Source organism: Sitophilus oryzae, unplaced genomic scaffold (assembly GCF_002938485.1).
Source record: "Sitophilus oryzae breed Bouriz unplaced genomic scaffold, Soryzae_2.0 scaffold_734_pilon_pilon, whole genome shotgun sequence".
Classification (NCBI taxonomy): Eukaryota; Metazoa; Arthropoda; class Insecta; order Coleoptera; family Curculionidae; genus Sitophilus; species Sitophilus oryzae.
Genome location: NW_022147345.1, coordinates 488,615 through 510,547, shown reverse-complemented (window position 1 = coordinate 510,547; position 21,933 = coordinate 488,615). Strand labels below are relative to the sequence as shown.

The following is a 21,933-nucleotide window of genomic DNA, read 5'->3' as shown; positions in this document are numbered from 1 at the left end:
CCTAAACAAACCAATATCAGCTCACCACACTAAGATTCTGTCGCGCACGTCCCTGAAAATATGAGCGGCTAAACTAGAAATTTAGCAAGTGTGGACGCATTGTTTCACATGTTACAATAGCAATGTTGCACAACATCTTTTGATCTTTACCGACTACAAATGGATAACATCTAGCAAGTTATATAGCATCGAAATTTGCTAAATATAACTAAAAAATATGTAACATGTTATATAACTTTGCTATATAGCAGTGTTATATAGCAAGTGTGGACCGTCCTTTACGGAAGTATATTTCATATCAATTAAACTTTTAGTTACGTAATCGAGGGCGCGATTTTTAAATTCATTGTTGCCAACCATGAACGTATTTGGCGCCGTGCTGACTAACTGGAATTTAAATTTCGCGCTGGGGATTCAGGTGGTAACTCTGCTGTAAATGTCAAGTTGCCGCATTAATTTATTTATTTCCTGACATGGTCATTCGTTTTGACACTTTAGTTTTGTATTACGAGTTTTTGGTTTAAATAAATAGTGCTGTGATACTTCAAGCTTGAAGATGTTTACTAGCAGACCTTGCAGTCGAACATTGTTCTTTTTAGAACCTCTTTTACTGCGAAGTGTACACGATAGATTAATAGCCGTAAAAAACTCGCAACATTATTAGAATATTTTGACCGGGAAAGCGGTGGTAATGGCTCTTTATGTCCCTTAAGTGCTGTTACGAAGGTGAGTTTTGTTGATGTAAATAATAACTATATATAATATTTGTAATTAATTTATTTTTGTTTCCTAAAATATTTTGATTAAAAGAAATAAGTAAAAGTGGGCTGTGCCGGTCAAGCTTAATCACGTGACTAAAAGTTCAATTGGTATGAACTATAGTGTATTCTTTGTATGATTAATTAAAGTTTTTAATTTAGAATTGTTTTAGGACTTTACCTAAGAATATAATGACAAATTTGGATAAACTTTAACACAATTTGAAAGTTTTTCTTTGAATATCTAATAAAGCTTTTTTAGTAGTATTACTCGTCTCTGTTACATGTTTAAATAAACAAAAACATACAATTAACAATAATACAGTTGCTCACATTTTAAAGTAATTATTTAATTTTGATATCTAGAAATTCCTTTATAATCGCTCGCTTTTGAATCTTCACTTTACTAAAATAGTACAAACAACGTAAAATTCGTTTGCTTTGAATACCGAAGTTAAGCGACCTGAAACGAGTGGAGCGTTTGGACAGGTAACCACCAGAGAACTCCGAAGGCAAGAGGTGACGAATATTGAGACTCGCAAATCCGATATACCTATCGTTAGTAGAAATCGATTTAGACGCCAGTTAAGTAGTATATGACACAGTCATTATACAGGGTGTCCCAGAAATAAGTGCAAGTATTTTAACTGGTAGTATAGTTCAACCCCAGAAACACGTCTATGAGGTTTTTTTTTGAAAATTTGGAATTTTTTGAAAACTTTTTTGGATTTTTTTTTAGTTTTTATTTAAAAAAAAAATACTTCTTGATAATATGGCAACATAGGTAGTAGATTAAATTTACAAGAAAGAAAATCCAGAAAAGATCCAGTGCTTCTCAAAATGTTAGCAAAAAATCATTTTTTTAGAAATTTTCAAAGTAAAATAACTCCGTTATTTTGGACTTATTTGAAAAACCGTAAAGAGAAAATATGTTTCTTTTATCGAGATCTACCACCCCTTAAAATACTTGCCCTTATTTCTGGCACACCCTGTATAGACAGCTGTTCGTTATTCTTGTTTTACTTATAAAATTTATAATTGATATTCTTTTATTTTATTATATTTTATTTTATTTATTTTTTATTTTATGTAGTATATATTTTTTTATTTCTAAATTTTATCATTAATGTAAATAATATTTAATATTATTTTTTTTTTCCATAACAAGGGGCCGTCCTCTGCCGGAAACACTGCGACCTGTGAGGCCTTTAATATTATTTACATTAATGTTAAAATTTAGAAACTACCTGAAACTGTTAGTGATTTATTTAGTATTGACTATTTTAAAACAATAAACTTGCTAAATTCTTTTACAAATCTTTACTTCTTATTTTTAAAAATTAACCCTGTCTTCCACATTTAATGAACGCCACTGAATCTCCGGTTAATGGTTTTTATTCAGTAAAAATAATTTCCTAATAAAATTTAAAAAAATGAGGTACCTACAAGTACTGAATCAAATTGATAATACGTTGGTACGTTATGTAGGGTATTAGCATCTCTAATTATTATAATTATAAATGACAGCCGCCTATCCATTCTTTCTCAAATAATTATGTATTTTTACCATGATACATCGGATATGTTCCGCTTTAAATAAACTAATTGTTTGCTTTTTTTTTCGTTGTAATTTACCATTCAAGGTGATATATTGTGTAATATTAGGTAATTAATAATACATGTGCAAAATAAAACGTGATTGAGACTGGAAGCACGTGTGAAAACATCAACCTATTTGCTGTTCTGAATAGCATAAATTTTTCCTTTATAAAAACATTTCGTTTTAAATCTAGAAAGAATTATTTAATAGACGTCAAAGGAAAATGTTGTTATTTTTGATTTTAATTTAAGCCAAGAAATTATTTGTTAATACAGGGTGACGCACCACATTTGCCTTGGTTGATTATACGAAAACGGAAAGATGTAGAAACAAAATATTTTATGGGTATATGTGGGAAGGCAATGTGCGTAATTTAAAATTATTTTGAAATGTACAGGGTGTGTCACAACTAAGACCCATACCAAAGTTATATTTTTTCTTATGGAAAACCCGGTATTTTATTTTATTTTTGGATTCTTGGGCATAAAATAAGGCATTTATTATAAGGGTTTAATATGTTTAAATGCTTTGTTTTTTGAGATATTTAAAGATTTTTAAATATGCATGCTATAATAAAAAACTTTGTCAACACCCTGTAAATTACTTTTCAGAGTTAATGCTTGTGCTCACTTTGGAGCCAGAGAAATAAACTTTACTAAAAAACTTTATTGCTTCCTAAAATGTATACAGGGGTATCAAAAATTGCTGGTCTATTTAAAATATTTATTTTACATCAAAACTTCGTTATTTCAAATGCTACACTATGTATTTTTTTAAATAAGTCGAAGCAGATTTAAATGTTCTCTCAAACTATATTAGGATTTCCTATACCTATCTGGCTCAGATTTTGAATAAAAAGCGATTTTTCAATAAAATGGCAATATATGTAGATGGCTGGTGTCGCCAGGGCAATTTGCTAGTGACAGTGAGTAGCTATTTTCAAAATCGACATTTGTTTATGGATTTTATTTAAATTTATAATAGTTTACTTTTATTTAATTTACCTACAATAGTTTAATAAGTAAGTATTTATTATTTTATCAAAAAAAAAAATTACGAAGTAGTTCTTTTTTATTTATATTACGATGACTTGTAGATATATGGGATTTTCTATAAAAGAACCAACTAAGGCAAATTCATTTTCTTCACTTCCAATGACAGGTTTCTGCCTAATAAGTTTTTCATATACCACACTATCAGCCCTGCGAAATAGAAAAAGTAGTTTTTAAGGGAACGCTTGTCAAAAAAATTCATATTTGTATATCTTTGAGCATAAACCCTTCAGGCCACATAAAATATGTGTTATCACAAAATGTTCGTGTGGTGTGGTTCTCACAAAATAAAATCACTAGTAGCATATCCATTCCTTCCGCCATCCCAGCAGATACTGCTTCATTTTTCTTGATAAAATAATAAATACTTATTAACTTTATTGTAGGTAAATAAAATAAAAATAACCTGTTATATAAATTTAAATAAAGTCCATAAACTAATATCGATTTTGAAAATAGCTACTAAGTGTCCTAGAAAATTGCCATGGCGACACCAGCCATCTTGATTACAATTTTAATGAAAAATCGCTTTTTATTCAAAATCTGAGCCAGATAGGTATAGGAAACCCTAATATAGTTTGAAAGAGCATTTAAATCTGCTTCGACTTATTTAAAAAATATATATAGTGTTGCATTTAAAATAACGACTTTTTATGTAAAATATAAATATGTAAAATAGACCAGCAATTTTTGATACCCCTGTACACATTTTAGGAAGCAATAAAGTTTATTTCTCTGGCTTGAAACTCAGCATAAGAATTAATTCTGAACAGTAATATATATTCAGATCGATATATTCAGGAAACTTCGGCTGCATATTCTGCAGATAAAAATAAGTCAAAAGTTCGTATAATGTATGCCCTAAAATGTTTCGTTTCGGATATACAGGGTGTAGAAGTTTCATTTGTATTTCGATTTTTTCTAAATACTCGAATTTTTTTGCTTATCTGTAAAATACTGTACCAAAGCTTCCCAAATTCAATTCGGACAGTGTATTTAAAAATCTCTAATATTCAATATTTGCTACAACTGCTGGAGTATACAGTGTGTCCCAATATTCCGTGGACATAGATTTACTACGTATTTTTGAAATCAAAATAAGTTCAATGGACCAAATCATTCTATACAAAAGTGCCTCGTTTGTCCGCTAGAGGGCATCAAACTTTAAAAAAATAAACTCATATTTTTTCAGTTGTAAATTCAGTATTTATTTTTCAGTTGTAAAAAAAAAAGAACTGTTATTCCGATTTAAATGAGATTTATTGGGTCTATGTTTTGCACAAGTGCTTTAAGATTTGACTTTTATAAATATCTAGAAAAAGTACTAGAAAGGTGAATGACATGTATAATATAATATAAAAATAACTATCTTTTAAAATATAAAGATATAGTCAATTTCGAGCGAACAACCGTTGGTTAATTGACAGATAAACAATGCTTTAAACGTCAGCTGTCAGTCAATCGTTAGACAACTGACGTTTAAAGTATTGTTTATCTGTCAGCCATAACCAACAGTTGTTCACTCGAAATTGGCTTAACTCTCTTTTAGCCTCTATCTTTGTTTCAAACATCCCATTAGTCATTTTTGTTTGAAAAATCTCATCAGTTAGTTTAATCTTATTTATATTTACACATCTTTTACCCTCTAACAAACACAATTATATCTTTTTTGAAAATTCACGTCAGATATGACGTTCACTTTTATTTTTCAATTTAAAAAGCATATACTTAATTTAATTCCTTATTTTTCTTTTTAATCTCTCCATTTTCAAAACATGTATATACCTAAACAGAGCACAAATTCACATATTTTTTTACACACAAACTAAATAATACCTTTTCTCAAAATTCACGTCAGCCATTACGCTCAATTTTATTTTGCTAAATAATGAAAAAACATATAATGTACTTAACTTAATACCTCATTTTTATTTTTAATATCTACACGATTAAAACATGTAACAGAGCACATATTCACTTTGTCATTTATTTCCATCAATTACAGACCACATAGATTAATTTAGTAAATGTTATCTTCCAAATAATAATTGATATGTTTAATTTTAAATTTGAACTCTACCCAATTTTGTAATACCATAATTAAAAAAAAATGATAAATTAGTTAGAATGCGCACATATTCGTCCACAGATTATTATCAGTAACAGCTGTAAGATATGTACTACAAATTATAACGACACATTTACTACGTATAATATTATATAAGCCCAAAAGTAAATAACATACACTGATATCTTAAATTTTAATTAAAACGATCATTTCATTCATAATATACGGTTTGTTCAAATAAAAACGACGCAATAGTACGCTTAAAAACATTTTAATTCAAGCTTAACTATGTCTATCATTATATTTTTTCTGAACTGACTGAGGGAGATATACCGTGTGGGTGCATAGTCGTTGGAAACATAGGAAATCCCATGCAGATTTTGATCTGCTCAATCATTGGCTCCCCTATTAATTTTACAGCTAAATTATTATAGGATTTTTCAAGGTTGCTGAATACACACGCCAAATTTGAACAATTTTGGACAAGCCGATTTTAAGTAATTTAAGAAAAACTGTATCTATTTTTAAATTAAAACTGATGTATTCAGCATACGCAATACTTTAAAAACCTATTTACGATTTAGCTGTGAAATTAATAGGGGAGCCAATATTTGGACAGTTCAAAATTTGCACGGGATTTCCTATGTTTCCAACAACGATGCATCACCCGGTATAGTCTGTCCAATGGACTTGTGTCTGTCATTTTAATTCATAGCCAAATTGTATTTTCTGTCATTTCTTTGGATGTCGACTGTCAAAATATTCATTGTCATTGGAAAGACTTTAGTTACAGTCGTTGTTAAACTTCAAAACTACAATATAAAAATTTAAATAGTTTACAAATAAAATTCGTTTTAGAATGTATTTCTTATTAGAATAATTCAACATGAAAGTTTGAAACAAGTTTTAAAAATTTCAAGGATTGCTGAGTATTTTGAAAAAAACGGATTTTTTTGAAAATCAAAAAACTAATTGCATATTCTCATAGCCACTTTATTAGGGCAATCTGATAATTTATGAGATAAAGAAACCAACTTTATTTTTCAAGTCCGACTCTGGTTTTTAAATTATATAATCTGATTATATTCATCGCAAACAATATTGATCAGCGCTAATTAACATTGAATAAGGAAAATCGAGCCAAATGGAAGATTCATATCCAGGTCAGAGGTCAGCAATTTAAAGATATTATTTTTAACTTGTTTTTATTGCGAATTTGAAATCTTAGTGTGCGATCTAATAATATACATAATATTTATCGTAGTTATTATAAATAAATCAACTTCTACAAACTATAACTCTGTTTTTTTTCTCAGGTAAGATTTCGACAGACGATGACAGAAGAAAAGCAGATGACGTCCCATACCAATCTACTTATTTTACTAAAAAAAAGTTTCTAATAATTTTTAAGTTAACTATGGATGGGTTTAAATATAAATCCGTCATGCGTCGTCTCTTGTTGTTTTTAACCAGTTTAATTGGTTTATTTCAAAAATGACAGATCGTATTTCAATTTTATTGGTTTGACGGAACGATGAACAACAAACGGACGCCGATGCGTATGAACTAGCCTTTAGATCTTTAGATTTTTGATGCTTGTCAAAGTCTTGCCAAATTATAGGTTATAATTTTGTGTCAACTTTTTATTTTTTTTTGGCGGTTTGGAAGATGATGCATTTTGATTCGTGTTATTACGTGTGTTTTGTGTCTTTTGGAGTCAAGTGGAGGAAAAATCGAGTGAAAATTAATTGTAGACCCAGAGCACAGTTTATGGTTAATACTCGCTGCCCAGGCAGAAAGTCTTATACACCAATAAAGTTACCATCAATAAAGTTCGTATACCATCTCGCCGTAGATAAGTGCATCTCGAATATGGTAGAAGGACCATACTAAACACATACTAAAACTGGAGTAGCTGTAAAATATCAACATCGCACGATAGGTAAATAATGGATTTTAGTACTGCAGAAAAATAATGTCAAAAGGTACTGGTTTAAAAAAATTAAGATTAAAGTTAATTAATCAACCTTTAAGGTATAAAATATTTATGGTAAGTGTTATTATTAATAAAATAGTTTGTTTTATTCATGTTGTTGTATTTATTCCTGTGGGATATTACAAATTTGTATTTGTACATAAGTTATATTGATAAAAATAATCATAAATGTAGGAAGTTTCATAAAGCTTGGAAGTAAGAAATAGTTCTTTTTTATATTTTTTGGTATGTGGTGTCTTGTTCTTGTTTGTTTTATATTAACACATACCGTTTTTTATTAAATAAAATAACTCGATTACATTTTTTCAGTTTTATACAGTTTTTTTTACAATATTTTGAAGTAATCAGTTGTCAGTCAAATTTTAAATATATTCATTTCCTGCTATGCGTTCCAGTTGTACCAACTTATTTCTTTGTAGAATAAAATAAACTACTTTGAAATTAAAATGACAGACACATCTATCACTTTCAAGGATCTTCTCGTTGGACAGACTATAGTTTCTAATGATCTACATGTTCGAAAGGATTACCACCCTCCCTATGGCACAAATTTACTTTCCGTTCAATTTTATTTATAGCTCTTTGAACTTTCTTCTTACATTTCTGTATGCAGTTTGTACTCTTTATTGTAAATGTTGAGATGTATTATTATCTTTACAAATGACGGTTAAGTAATGTCCGCCACCACCCCATAAAGTCGCTATGAGAATATGCAACTAGTTTTTTATTCTCAGCAATCCTTGAAATTTTTAAAGCTTTTTTGATGGCATCTTAGTGAACATTCCAAAGCGGCAACTTTGCCCCAATTTAACCATGTTCGTATCTATTACAGTTACCGAGATACCAATGCTCGTACACCGAATTTGTAGCACCCTGTATAGTTAAGTTCGAATAAAAATTGTTTCTATGCCTACTGTAACATCGTTTTTATTTGATCACATGGAACATTGAAAAATGTCTACACTCATCAATTTCAACATTAAAAAAAATGTTTTTCTTTTACTAAAATTATTAGTATTGCCATTTCTTATTTGAATAAACTAAGGTACCTAATTAAAATAAATTTCTTGTAAACATTTCAAAAAAATGGCAACACCGAATTTTAGGTTCGAAAAAGAATCATAGTTTTTCTGTACAGGTACCCAATTATAGTTAAATTATAACAAATATATTTTCGACTCAAATCGTTGATTTGTTGTTGTACAATTTGTTTGTACTATGATAAGATTAAGAGGGCTATTAGAAAACAAATAAAATCGCATTGGAAATTTTCCTTAGGTTGAATTCTTAAAGGATTTTGAGTTTAGTCAACTCGAAGGTTTCTTTTATAATAAACAGTCAAACGTTATCACCACCACGTTAAGAAAAATTTACAGTCCTGATAAATTGTGTAAATATTATCATAAATAACACAGATTTATTGTATCTACAAATCTAAGACAATAAAATAAATTTTCCTAGATTCTATGACTTTTGACGTGATCTGACATCAGTGTCAGATCATATTTGTATAAGTTTTGAACTGTATTACGAGTATCATTATCAAAAGAATAAATATTCTGAATAATTTGCGTAGATATTATCATAAGTGAAATTGATTTATAAGGTGTTTTTGTAAAAATATGATGAAAAAATTTCAGTTTATTTAATTTTTAATATGATCTGGCATCAACGTCATCAAATTTATAACACTCAAATTCAGTATTTCAGGACAATACAAAAAATAAGCGGAATTTATACGATATTTGAACAACAAAAAATAAAATTTTAAATATAATAAATCAAATTTTCAAATTTGTTTAAATTTATAACGTTAACACAAATTTCTTTATAAAAAAACTAATATGTACTCTGAAAAATTTGCGTGTATATTAGCATAAATAAAATTAATTTATAACATTTTTGAGTATACAAAACATCAAAATACATAAAAATGTCATTAAATAATACTTACTTTCTTTGATTACTTAACTTTTTGGCATAATCTGACATCAACACTGGTTAAATTTATGATATTAAAGCAATTAGACAGACTTTATTTATTTTTCTAGGAAATTCAGAAGTCTCAGATTTATAGAGGATCCGGCAATAGTGCGTCGGGCATTTGTAGCTCTTAAAATAAAAACTTGGGAATTTTGTCCAAACGTAAATACCTAGGATGTTTCAGAAAAATATTTTAACTTCTACAGTTTGGCTCAAAAAAGTGTGACTGGATCGTGATGATTTTTTTAAATGGAACACCCTGTATGTTATTGCATTTTTGGCTTTCTTTCAGATAACTTTACATAATCCTATGATATACAGTAGTGGAAAAATGTAGAGCAACTTTTGCAAAAATAATATAATTCGAACTTGACTTATAGTACAAATTTAAATTTGGTTTTAAAATATGGGCAGTGTATAAACAAATACATTCCAGTCAAGAAATATTTATTTATATTTCTTTCATGGTCTTTCGATTCAGAGTGTCATTTTCTATCGAATAAAGTAAAAAAATACCGAGGGTGCCATTTAAAAATCAAAAGTTGTAGTCATTTCCGGTGCAACCGGAAGTCACCGAAATCAATTGAATACGCCAATCAATCCCAATTTGTGTCATATACCAACATACCAAATATCGTTGTTTTATCTGGAAAAATAAAAAAGTTATAGGGGTGAGCCACTTTTGAGACGCACCCGGTATTTCATGTGGTATTTTCCACAGTAAATGTTCTAATGTACGACGCACTATTGTCGAACCCTATATATTTGTTTTACAACAATATTTCAAATGTAAAACTTTTCTTTAAATTATATATTTTTTGACATTATCTCAAAGAAGAAAATTTATACTTACATCAATCATATTTATTCCTAGGAATGTGGGTGTTACAAAGAGGATTTACTTTTAAGAATATTTTCAAAATTGCTAGCAAGGAAAATATTATTTATTTAAATTTGTGTTTTCGTTTAACTTTTTCTAAATGGACTTTTACTCGAAGTAGATCTTCGTAAGAAACTGTAAAGAGCGTACAGTCCTTAAAAAACTCAAATTGCACAACAAACATTCCTTAGCATAATTTGAGAAACAAAGTTTCATTATTCAGTGTATAAAAACCACTACACTACACTACTCGCGAAATAGGTCAAAGTCAAATGGTGAAGAGGGCTATTTCATGTTTCCTCTTCTAATGAAAACAAGCCAAGACGAGGCAAAGTTAGGCGAGAAAATACGAAATACGCTCATTCGCTATTCTGCCTTGACCTACTTCGGGTTATTTTGCGAATAGTGTAGAGGCAGTTAATATAACTAACTAACTATAATTGGGTAACTGAGGAGTCTTATCTACGCAAAAAATCACATAAGTACTACCTGCGTATACGAATGAACCCATGCGACTTCTCTCATTCGGAGGTATCCATTTCGCCAGCAACGCATGGCTGCACGGTACTATCGGACCCTGTTCGAGAACAGGAACACGTCAAATAGCAGTGAGGGACAGAAGCAAACGCCATCTATCGTTTTGCGAACGATTCAAAACATCGTGATTTATGTAGAAGTGGGAGAATTAATGAAATGTCATTGATTATACACCTAACAATACGCTGAATCCTTATTTTTGTATAGACAAAAAATCAATTTAGTTTTTAATTAGAATGACACAAAGAACTGTCATATATTCTCTCGTTGAAGAGACCATAGATAAAGGAAACAAGTTTAGTTAGCTCGGCTTGCCGCCAAAACTCATAATTGTTTTGGAGCGCATACGTTGTAGGGCGCTGCTATAGCGGTTGCTAAGAACAACCGCAAACAAGAACAGAAATAATTTTCTCTTGTTAAAGCCAGAATCTTCAAAAATTATAAAGTCCTTCAAAATTTAAACCGCCCTCATTGAAAAAATACCCAAAAGGTTTTAAAGCGTCCATTTTCAAAGTAATTATCGCTATCTTGTGAGTTTCATTTAAATTTTATTTACTCAAACCCGTGATAATTGTGAAAAAGTGACATTAAAAGCTTAAAAAGTTGTGTAAACTGTGAACTGCAAAAACCATCGTGGATCGTGGCATAACGTCAGGTTCCAATGTTTCATAGATATTTCATACATGTTCTTATATAAAATAAAGATACTTATATGCAACACACTGTATTTTATTCAAGAAATTAAAAAAAAAATAATAATAAATTTGAATAAATAATATTTGGCGATATAATTTCGGAAAAGGCCGAACCGCTCCGAAATTATAAAAAGCTTTGGAGAGCGACCGTTGTAGGAAAAGCGCCAATTAGTATTTACATTGTTCTTATGGGCACTTTCCAATCTAAAATTGTTTCTTTTATCTATGGAAAAGACTATAAACAAGTTCGATTCTTCTACTGTGCAGTTTAAAATAAATAAATTTAGACTGAAATGGTCGGCTTCCCGCCAAAACTTAATTTGTTTTGGTTCTCATCCGTTGTAGAGCGCTGCTAGCAGTTGCAAAGAACATTTTCCTGTGCACAAAGACCTAAACTTTAAAAATTAAAATGATCTTCATTGAATAAATACCGAAGGTTTTGAAAGCGTTCTTCATCAAAGTTATTCTTATATCGACTTTTTTCGATCAGGATTCAGTGTAATGTTAGTTGCACACTATGTGACGCATAGACTTAAAATAAAATATAGACTACACTATTTACATCTCAACGCGGACAAACAACCTTTTTTGTACACATGTTTACTTCTGGGTACAGTCGACCGAGCCTTCCTCATCCAGCCTATGTTGTCACGTCTTTAATATTATCAATATTTTTTTTCTTGTTATACACATATATTGAGATATTAATACTACAGTTTAATAAAGTAGGTTTTAATATTCCATAGATGTATTAAATAGTCCTTATACTACTAAATTATAAGTCGGATACTGTTTAAAAAGGATAAGTTCTTTACAATATGATAACACCGATTAGAGGCGAGGGAGCCTATTCATTCATTTATTACCTTGTAGTACGCGTGGCAAGTGTGCGGTAAAGCTTTGATGCCGCTATGTCCCCGGCTGTATTAACGCATTTTCTTAGTTTGTAGTCCTTAAGTGTTTATTTTATTGACTTTTTCTGTTCAAGAACTATAAAATATGGTTCGCCAGTGCCAAATTTGCAAGAAATTTGACTTAAATAATCCATTTAAGTCTTGAAACGACTTTCGACCGGTAGGCAACTCTCAATTTACCCATTGGGAGTCAGTGGCGTTGTTGTAGAAAGGCGCTTATTTAGATAATATTTTAGTAAAATGTAAAATCTGAATTTTTTCTCTTATATTACATTATTTACTTACTTACATTGTAACAAAATCATAATTATAACCCTGTTAATAATTAATAATGTTTTTATTAAAAATATATTCCGGTTTATTCTAAAATTATCTTCAGAATCTAAAATAACATACAAGAATTTTAATATGATATTACATTATGAGACAATATTTTTTAATATACCGGGTCGTCTCAAAAGTGGTTCACCGCTATAACTTTTTTATTTTTTCAGATAAAAAAACAGATTTGTATGTTAGTAGGTATATGACATAAATTAGGATTTATTGACGTATTCAATTGTTTTTGGTCTCTTTCTGTTTCACCGAAATGATTACATCTTTTGATTTTTAAAGGCACCCTCGGTATATTTCTACTTTATTCGATAGAAAATGATAATAGAATTCTGAATAGAATGACATATCATATGTCAACTTTTGACATTGTCGCTTAAAAACAAATCGTATTATAAATTTCAATCCAGGGTGCCATGGTGTTGTTAAAAACACTAAGTTTTAATCAAGGAGCCTTGGAAAAATAGTTTTGATCGTCTAATGGGTTTCGTGTCTTGTCTAGGCCGATTAAAAGATGTACAAATCATATTTTTAATCATACATATGTCAATTTTTTCAAATGGAACAAGGGTGACTCGTTAGCATATTTGGAAAAAGCATTTTTTTATGAATATATTGATACCACACACTTGGTATTTCGAGTCAAATTGTCGTTATGAACCACGTGTTACAATTACAATTAAACCATATGCGAAAGTGTCAAAAGTTGACATATGATATGTCATTCTATTCAGAGTGTCATTTTCTATCAAATAAAGTAGAAATATACCGAGGGCGCCGTTTAAAAATTAAAAGTTATAGTCATTTCCGGTTAAAAAGGAAGTGACCAAAAACAATTGAATGCGTCAATCAATCCTAATTTATTTCATATACTAACATACTAAATCTTGTTTTTTTATTTGAAAATATAAAAAAATTATGGGGGATGAGCCACTTTTGAGACGCACCTGGTATAATAAAGACAGTACCGAGTTAAATAAATGTAGTTTTTATTTTATCACCTTCCTTGCTTTAATGGAACAGATTTATGTTTTCTCTAATTTACATAATAAGACATCACTTAACCAGAAACAAAATTACAACAATCATATTTTTTTTTCTCTCCCTGTCGCCGATTCTATTATATCTGTGGAATAGATCCTGTTTTGATTAATATTAGGGGTTGTAAATGTTTGACTAAAATTAATAATTTATTATTAATTTCAAAAATTACCTAATTTCAATTATAAAATTTCTTCTATAACGTGTATTTTATTATTTTTATCCTTTTTGGACTCTAAATTGTTTTTTCTAAACTTATATTTAAAAAACCTGTCCTAAATCTTAATAAAATATAAAAAAGTTTAAATACGATATATTTTTAATTTAATTATAGCTTCATTAAAATAAAAAAATTACCCGGCTATGATACGGAGAGTTCAGGTGTACTTGAGAAACAAAGACAGTGTTGTGTTTCTCGGCAGAGTCGTCAGGGAACGACCGTTACGACAGAGACAACCTATCTATCGCTCGTGTCGCACTCGTTATAACCTAAAACAATAACACAACAATAACAAGACAGTGTCTGACCGCATGTTCCAGCTATTTATGAATGAGATGCTCAGTCTATATTTTATTTTAAGTCTATGATGTGACGTAATCACTAACCAGGCCCATTTTGACAAAATCTGTTCCATCTGAGAAATGATTCACATTCAAGGATTCGAAAAAGTTGTCACGTGTAAAAAAAATAAGATTTTAATTCCTTAATCGTTTTCTGAGATTGTTAAGTCCAAAGATTATGTCGAAATCACGTTTATTTTAAAAAATAGATGCTGTAAATTAGTTAAATCTGGTTATAAAGTAATCACAGATGATAAAAGTGTGTTTTTTTGAAATTTCGTTGCGTCGATTAAGTGAGAATTTGGACTTAACTTTGTTGAGTTCTTTTTTCTGTGAGAATCCTTTAATCTGCATGATAATAAGAATATAAAAATAGATATAATAAATGAATTAAGTAGGTTAATAATCGATTTTATTGTTCGAATATCCTGCAGTGAATCAATACTGAATTGTAGTTTTAATCGCATTGTCACTATAATAAAAGCTTAAGCTTCATTCAGAACCTTGTAATTTAGTGGAATAAATTAGTGGTTTCAATTTCACTTATTACTTTTTAGTTTACGATCATTCACAATGTCTAAAAAACACAATTAAAATTAATAGAATATACTAACAACAGCTTGCGGTAGTCAGTTGTATCCATAGAGAAAACCAAATATTTAGCTTATAAAACAATAAACTTTTGATTTCTAACCACAATTTCTCTTAAAGGATGATAATAAAAGGTCAAAATGACATTCCCTGCAAATTTTGTAGTACTTTGTAAGTACTGGAAAAGTCAAAAGTTTGTTAACTTTTTCTACGAATTGAAAATGGCTACCACTAATTTAGACGTTCTGAATGCTTACGTTGAAATTAAAGGAAGAAACTTCTACGCTAATTGAAAGTCCACTAATTAAGTCTAATTTAGTCCACTAATTGCGAGGTTCTGAATGAAGCTTTAAACTTCTCTCATGCGAATGATTTTATTCTCAATTTCTTGCATCCAAAATATGAGAATACCTATTTTCATATTTCAAAGCGTTTGTTTTAGGGACAATATTCATTCCTGTATCGTTTAATTTAAAGGTGACAATAATTCATTACATTAGATTGAATCAAATCTCAGACCATAACGTAACTTTACTGAATTATTTGACATAGATGGCGTTGCTTTCCTCGAAAATCAGGCTCATCTTTACAAAAAAACAACGCCAAAAATCCTCCATGGTTCCATAAACCCGATTTTTGTAAAGAAGCCTGTTATATATACATCTACTTACCTCACCCAATCCTTGAATGAATCTGACTACCAGGAGCCACCAGAGGCCAGCATGAGCCGCTATGGGAACCAAAAGTCCAAATACGGAATTCACCAGCATGCCGATGCCCAGGAAGTAGATGTTTCCGTAGGTTTTGCCCAGGATACCTGCTGGGATTTGCGTGATGACGTAGCCGTAGAAGAAGGCGGATAGGACGTATGCTTGTACGTCTGTCTCCCATTCGAATTCTCCATCTGCTTCGTGGTTGTTTTGAGCATCCTGTGGAATATGACATAGAATAAGCAATTTTCGTGTCCAAATCTTAGATCTTGAAGTCATATATCGTTGATACCGTTACATTAGAGAATATTTCTGTTATAAGTATATTTTAATACATAATCTTTTTTGGCCATTTCTATGGTAATGATCATTTACTTTTCAATCTTTAGCAGATAATTCTTATTAATTTTAATTAACGTTATATTTTTTGCTGTTGTGTCAAAGTATTACCCTTTCCGGAACATTGAACTAAATAAATATTGTTCTTGTATAACATTTTAATAGAGCAAACATAGATAAAGAAAACAAATTTAGATTGGAAAGTGCCCATAAGGACAATGTAAATACTATTTGGCGGTATTCTTACAACGGTCGCTCTCCAAAGCTTTTGATAATTTCGAAGCGGTTCAGGTTTTTCCGGAATTATGTCACCAAATATTATTTATTTAAATTTATATTATTTTCTTTTCATAGTTTAAATCAAATACACTGTGTAGCATATAAGAAACTTTATTTTGTGTAAGGACATGTATGAAATACCTCCTATGAAACATTGAAAACCGACGTTATGCCACGATCGACGATGGTTTTTGCAGTTCACAGTTCACACAGATTTTTAAGTTCTTAATGCCACTTTTTCACAATTATCACGGGTTTGAGTAAATAAAAACTTACAATATAGCAATAATTACTTTGAAAATGGACGCTTTAAACACACTTTTCGGTATTTTTTCAATAAGGACAGTTTAAATTTTGAAAGATTTCCAATTTAAGAAAGAAAGATTTAAAAAAATTTTAAGGTTCTGACTTTGACAAGAGAAAATTGTTTCTGTTCACTTTCTGTTCTTCTTTACGGTTATTCTTAGCAACCGTTATAGCAGCGCCAGATCTCGTACAACGTATGCACCCTAAAAAAATTATAAATTTTGGCTGCAAGCCGAGTATTCCAATCTAAACTTGTTTCCTTTTATTTATGAGAGCAAAAAACATGCCGTTAATAAAAATTAATAAAGATAGATATAAAAAATAGCAACCTATTCCTCAGACCTACCGAATATACATATAAAATTTCATCAAAATCGGTTACGCCGTTTCGGAGGAGTACAGTAACAAAATTTTTTAAAAATCAACCCCTATTAAAAAATAGAGGTTGATGGTAGAAGGATGACAATTTAGGGTTGTGCGGTAACTAAAACTGTGACCCGAGAATTTTACAAAAAGTTTTAGTCATTATATTTATTTTAATAATATAAATTATTACGCTAATAGGTATAACATCATAATCGATTCAATTTTATTTAAAAATATATCATGCAGATCCAATATCTTTATTTTTAAAATTAGAGTACCCACATATTGTTACTATGCATACACGTACCCATCAATCTTGTAAATGAAAACGTAAATATGCAGATGATTCAGCATTGGAAACGTTGTACTACACTTTTAATAATAAAAATGGAAGTCCAAAGTCAATCTTTTATTATTAATTGTTTTACTAGGATTAAATTTTTAACAGATGGTCGTAAATAAATTTAGACATCAAACGAATCAATATAATTTAATTTAAAAAGATTTGGCACATTATTAAGTGGATTACAAAATGACATGCATTTCTTATTTTAAAATGTTAGTTATCTTAGTTTTCCTTTAATCTTACATTTTATTTAATTTGATTATTATCGTTGATTGAAAGAATTGGGAAGATCCGCTACCTAATGGGCAAATTCGTGACAAGGCTGATTTGATTTCGCCTTACGTCTCAAGTGCTGTACGGTGGAGCCTCTACTCGTTCTGCGGCCAACGCATAAAACACTCATTTTTTCTAATTCGACTAGCGAAGGCATATCGGAGACGGTGTGGATCTAAAAGCGACAGTGTTGCCATATTAAAATGTGTTATATCTGTAATACGTTTGGCAAAAATATTTTTGGATAAAAAATTCGTGTTTATGTATTGAAAATTTATTCCTGTTGAACATAGAATAAACAACAAAAATAAAAATTATTTTGTAGGTGCTGAATAATCGTATGATCGAAAAAAGTCGTTAAGTAGGCTTGAAAATGGCGAACTATTGACGTTTACCATAATATCTTACATATGAAATAACAGCGATCTTGCTTTCCAAGTCAACCCCGAGGCCGTTCTTTGTTTAATCTTATATCCAATTAAATTGTTTGATTATAGAAAATTCGTGTTATTAACGTAGTGTACCCAAAATCCGTAAATCTGCGAATTAATCCGTAGTTCTGGCAACACTGTCTTCGAAACTCTGTCGACTGAAAGTAGAACTACGGTACACTATTCTTTATTCGCTGCGCTGTAAACGACTATCAGCGCGCAGCGGCGCCGCAGAGCTAAACTAAATCTCGGACAGGTTGACTAGCTGCGACGGTACCGCCAGCTACATCTCGGACGGGTTTTGTCTCACGAAATCGCCCGTAAGTTTGCGCATCTTCTTATTTCTTCAATCAACGTTATTATTAAAAAAGATTATTTCCAGAGTGCATTATTTATGTTTTAAACATTTTTGTTTCAAAAAAGAAAGTGTTTAAAACACCATGGCTCAGACAAAACCGCGATAGTGCATGCCATTCACCAGAAAGCGAAGTCTGAAAAACTTGAAAAGAATCCAACTAGATGGAAAGGAAATACTGCCATCACAGGAAGTTAAATATCTGGGAATAACCCTGGACAGTAAACTCCTGTGGAACAGGCATATTAAGAACACTACCAGCAAATGGCGACTGGCCGGAAATAGATGGGGCTGCTCCCCTAACATTTTGCGCTGGATGTATACCATGATAGTAAGACCCATGATTACTTATGGAGCAGTTGCCTGGTACACAAAACTAGAGCAACGGACGGCAAAGCTAAACCTGTGCAAAGTCCAGAGACTAGCATGCGTTTGCATCACAGGGGCCATGAGAACCTGTCCAACAGCAGCAATGGAGGTCATTCTAGATCTAACACCACTGCACATTGTCATTGGTAGATATGCCAATGCGACAATGATTAGAATGATCAATAACAGAATCAGTACTGGGAGAATTGTCAGATCAGGGGCTTGGAACACTCTCAAAAAGGAAATACCACTCCTGCAAATCCCAGTGGATGATATGCCAAGAACGTACAACTTTGAGAAACATCTCAATGTAGTATTGAGCAATAAAAAGGATCGGAAGAGAGAAACGTCTGCTCAGCAGTTAAAAGACCATACCATAACTTGCTATACTGATGCTACCAAAACCAATGCGGGAACAGGGATCGGAGTATTTGGGTCGAGAACTAAATACTCCGAACCAATGGGCACCTACCCTAGCATCCTACAGGCAGAAATCTACGCTATCGAAAGATGCGTATCACAACTTATGTTAGATAGGAACTATCGGAAAAAAGAAATAGCCATCTTATCTTATAGTCAAGCAGCGTTAAAAGCGATCAATTCAGTATCAATCAATTCGAAATTGGTCAAAGAATGCATAGAGAAGCTGAATAAATTAGGCAAAGAAAACAAAGTCTTCCTACTCTGGGTGCCTGCTCACCAAGGGATAGAAGGCAATGAAAAAGCAAATGATCAAGCTAGAAAAGGAGCGAACACTCCACTAACTGGACCAGAACCGTTCTGCTTTCCAAGTGGTAACCAACTCAAGGCGGAACTCAAGAACTTGGAAAACTCCATCTGCAACCTGGAATGGGAATCTTCCAATGGTCTAAGACACTCGAAGAAGTTTCTGAGGGCTTACGATCAAGAAAAATCAAAGATCTTTAAAGATCCTGGATTTAAGTAAGAACAATCTTCGGATTGTCACGGGATTTTAAAAAGGACACTGTCTACTCAATGAACACCTCAGTAGATTGAAACTAAGAAGAAACGGCGAATGCAGATTCTGTGGGAAAAATGGGGAAACACCAGTACACCTCATCACTGAGTGCGTCGAGACGACAACCATTCGTGCCATGAACTTTGGTACGACTGATATTGGAGATGGAGAACTACCCTCTATAATACCGTCCCAGATACTGGCTTTTGTCAAAGCCCTGGGACTGTATGATGAGTTATAACTCATTAAAGGGGGACACAATAGATCTGTAAGTTCGCAGTGATTAACTCCCCTCCCACTCATTCTAATTCTAAAATTCTAAAACACCATGACTTATTTGAAATGTTTAATTAAAACTGTTTAAAATATGTTAAGATACTCTCTACAAAGTTATAAACATTATAGCCCGCGTATAGTTTGTTTCCTAATTCTTAAATGGTACTTACCAAAGTACTGTTGATTAAAACACCACATTCGGTGACAGAAACGTCATCAGTGTCAGAATGATCATCTAAAGCTATGGCGGTGTGATTGACCATGGCCACTATCGCAACTGACATGTTGGTACGCATGACGTATGCATTTGCCATGCCCAGGGCAAGCATGAATGTCACAAAATGTCTGGTTCCAAACCATCCTAAAACAAAAAAAAATTAGTTATTAATTTTCAGTTTTTACACATAAAGTTGTTTACTATTTGTAACATTTGCTATTATTTTTTATCTCTTAATTTTATAATACGTATCATATTCAAATTCTATTATTATCCAGCCATATTTTGTCAGAATTTGAAAAACTACCTTGAAAAATAAATTTTTCAAACTTTTTATCGTCATTCGTAACTTATGTACCTACTTTTTATAAAGGTGTTACTAAAATATACTAAATTTGCTATTAATATTTCCTTGTTTTATTTAATTACAAGCTTCTATTTTTTCTGTAGCATTATACCGTGACCGATAAAAGCGGACCCACAGTGGCCTTTTAAACGAAAATTCTAATAATTTCTGTAAAACCAGCCTCTACAGGGTCCGGCAATAGTACGTCGGGTATCTGTGGCTCCTAGAATAAAAAACTTGGGAATTTTGTTTAAGTGCAAACCTAAAGTATGTACTAGGATATACTTGAGGAAAATATTTTAACTTCTATCGGGTGGCTCAAAAAGTGTGAGTGGATGGAAATTATTTTTTTAAATTTTTCTCGGTTAAAATCGCTGCGAGCAACATATATTTGAATTCTTAATATAATCAATACATGCGTCATCAACAACAAAAATTAAAGATTTTTGCCAGAAAGATATTTGACTGTAAGTTTTCTAGAAATTTCTCGACTTTTGAAACTGTATATAGGTTAAAACAATGCAGTTTTTTTAGAGAAAAAAATATAAAATTTATTTTATATTTTTTTCTTTTTTTATAAAAAAAAAAAGGATTTATCCTTTCAGATTGCGCATAATATCTAATGCTAACAAAGCAAAATTAATTTTGGGTGGTTTTCATTATCATTTTTAAAACTAAAATTTCAGTTAGTTACTTATTACTTAGGGAAATTAAAACAACTTTCGGTGCACGTCATCAACTACTGTCTTATGGAGTTTGCTGGTGGTCGTATTATGATATTATATAGCATGTTAAAAGATCTTAGTTATGCAGATGACATCTGTCTTCTTTCTCATAGTTACGCGGATATGGTATCAAAACTACTTGACTTATCAACTGAAGCTCGAATTGCAGGCCTTCAGATCAATATTAAAAAAAACTAAATCGATGAGACTTTGTATCAACATTGTCGCTCCCGTTATAATTTGGAAGGAAGTAAATAATTTTACTTACTTGGGTATAGTATAATATCAAACAACGGAAGCACAGAGCAAGATATCATAAATAGAATAAACAAGGCCAGAATAACATTTGGAATGCTCAACAATATTTGGGGATCTAGACAGTTATCTCACATGTACTCTTAATTTACAAATTTAAAATTTCCAATTCAAATGTCAAGTCAGTATTGCTGTATGGTGCAGAGACCTGAAAAATTACATCGCCATTAATTAACAAACTCCAAGTATGCATAAACCGCATTCTGCGAAAAATTGTAGGAATATTCTGGCCAAATACTATCAGAAGTGAGGATTTATGGAACTTAACCAAGCAGAGGTAAGTGTACAATGA

At 31.1% G+C, this 21,933-nt stretch overlaps 1 protein-coding gene across 1 annotated transcript in view; it reads right to left on the bottom strand.

Moving 5' to 3' along the window:
- LOC115888355 (putative inorganic phosphate cotransporter) overlaps nucleotides 1-21,933 on the bottom strand; it is a 55,105-nt gene that overhangs the window by 21,109 nt on the left and 12,063 nt on the right. Inside the window, exons 2-4 of the mRNA XM_030908060.1 lie at nucleotides 20,209-20,399; nucleotides 15,681-15,938; nucleotides 10,827-10,914 (exon numbers count right to left, since the gene is read on the bottom strand). Of these exons, the coding sequence (XP_030763920.1) occupies nucleotides 10,827-10,914; nucleotides 15,681-15,938; nucleotides 20,209-20,399 (537 nt within the window). The remainder of the gene's footprint in view (nucleotides 1-10,826; nucleotides 10,915-15,680; nucleotides 15,939-20,208; nucleotides 20,400-21,933) is intronic.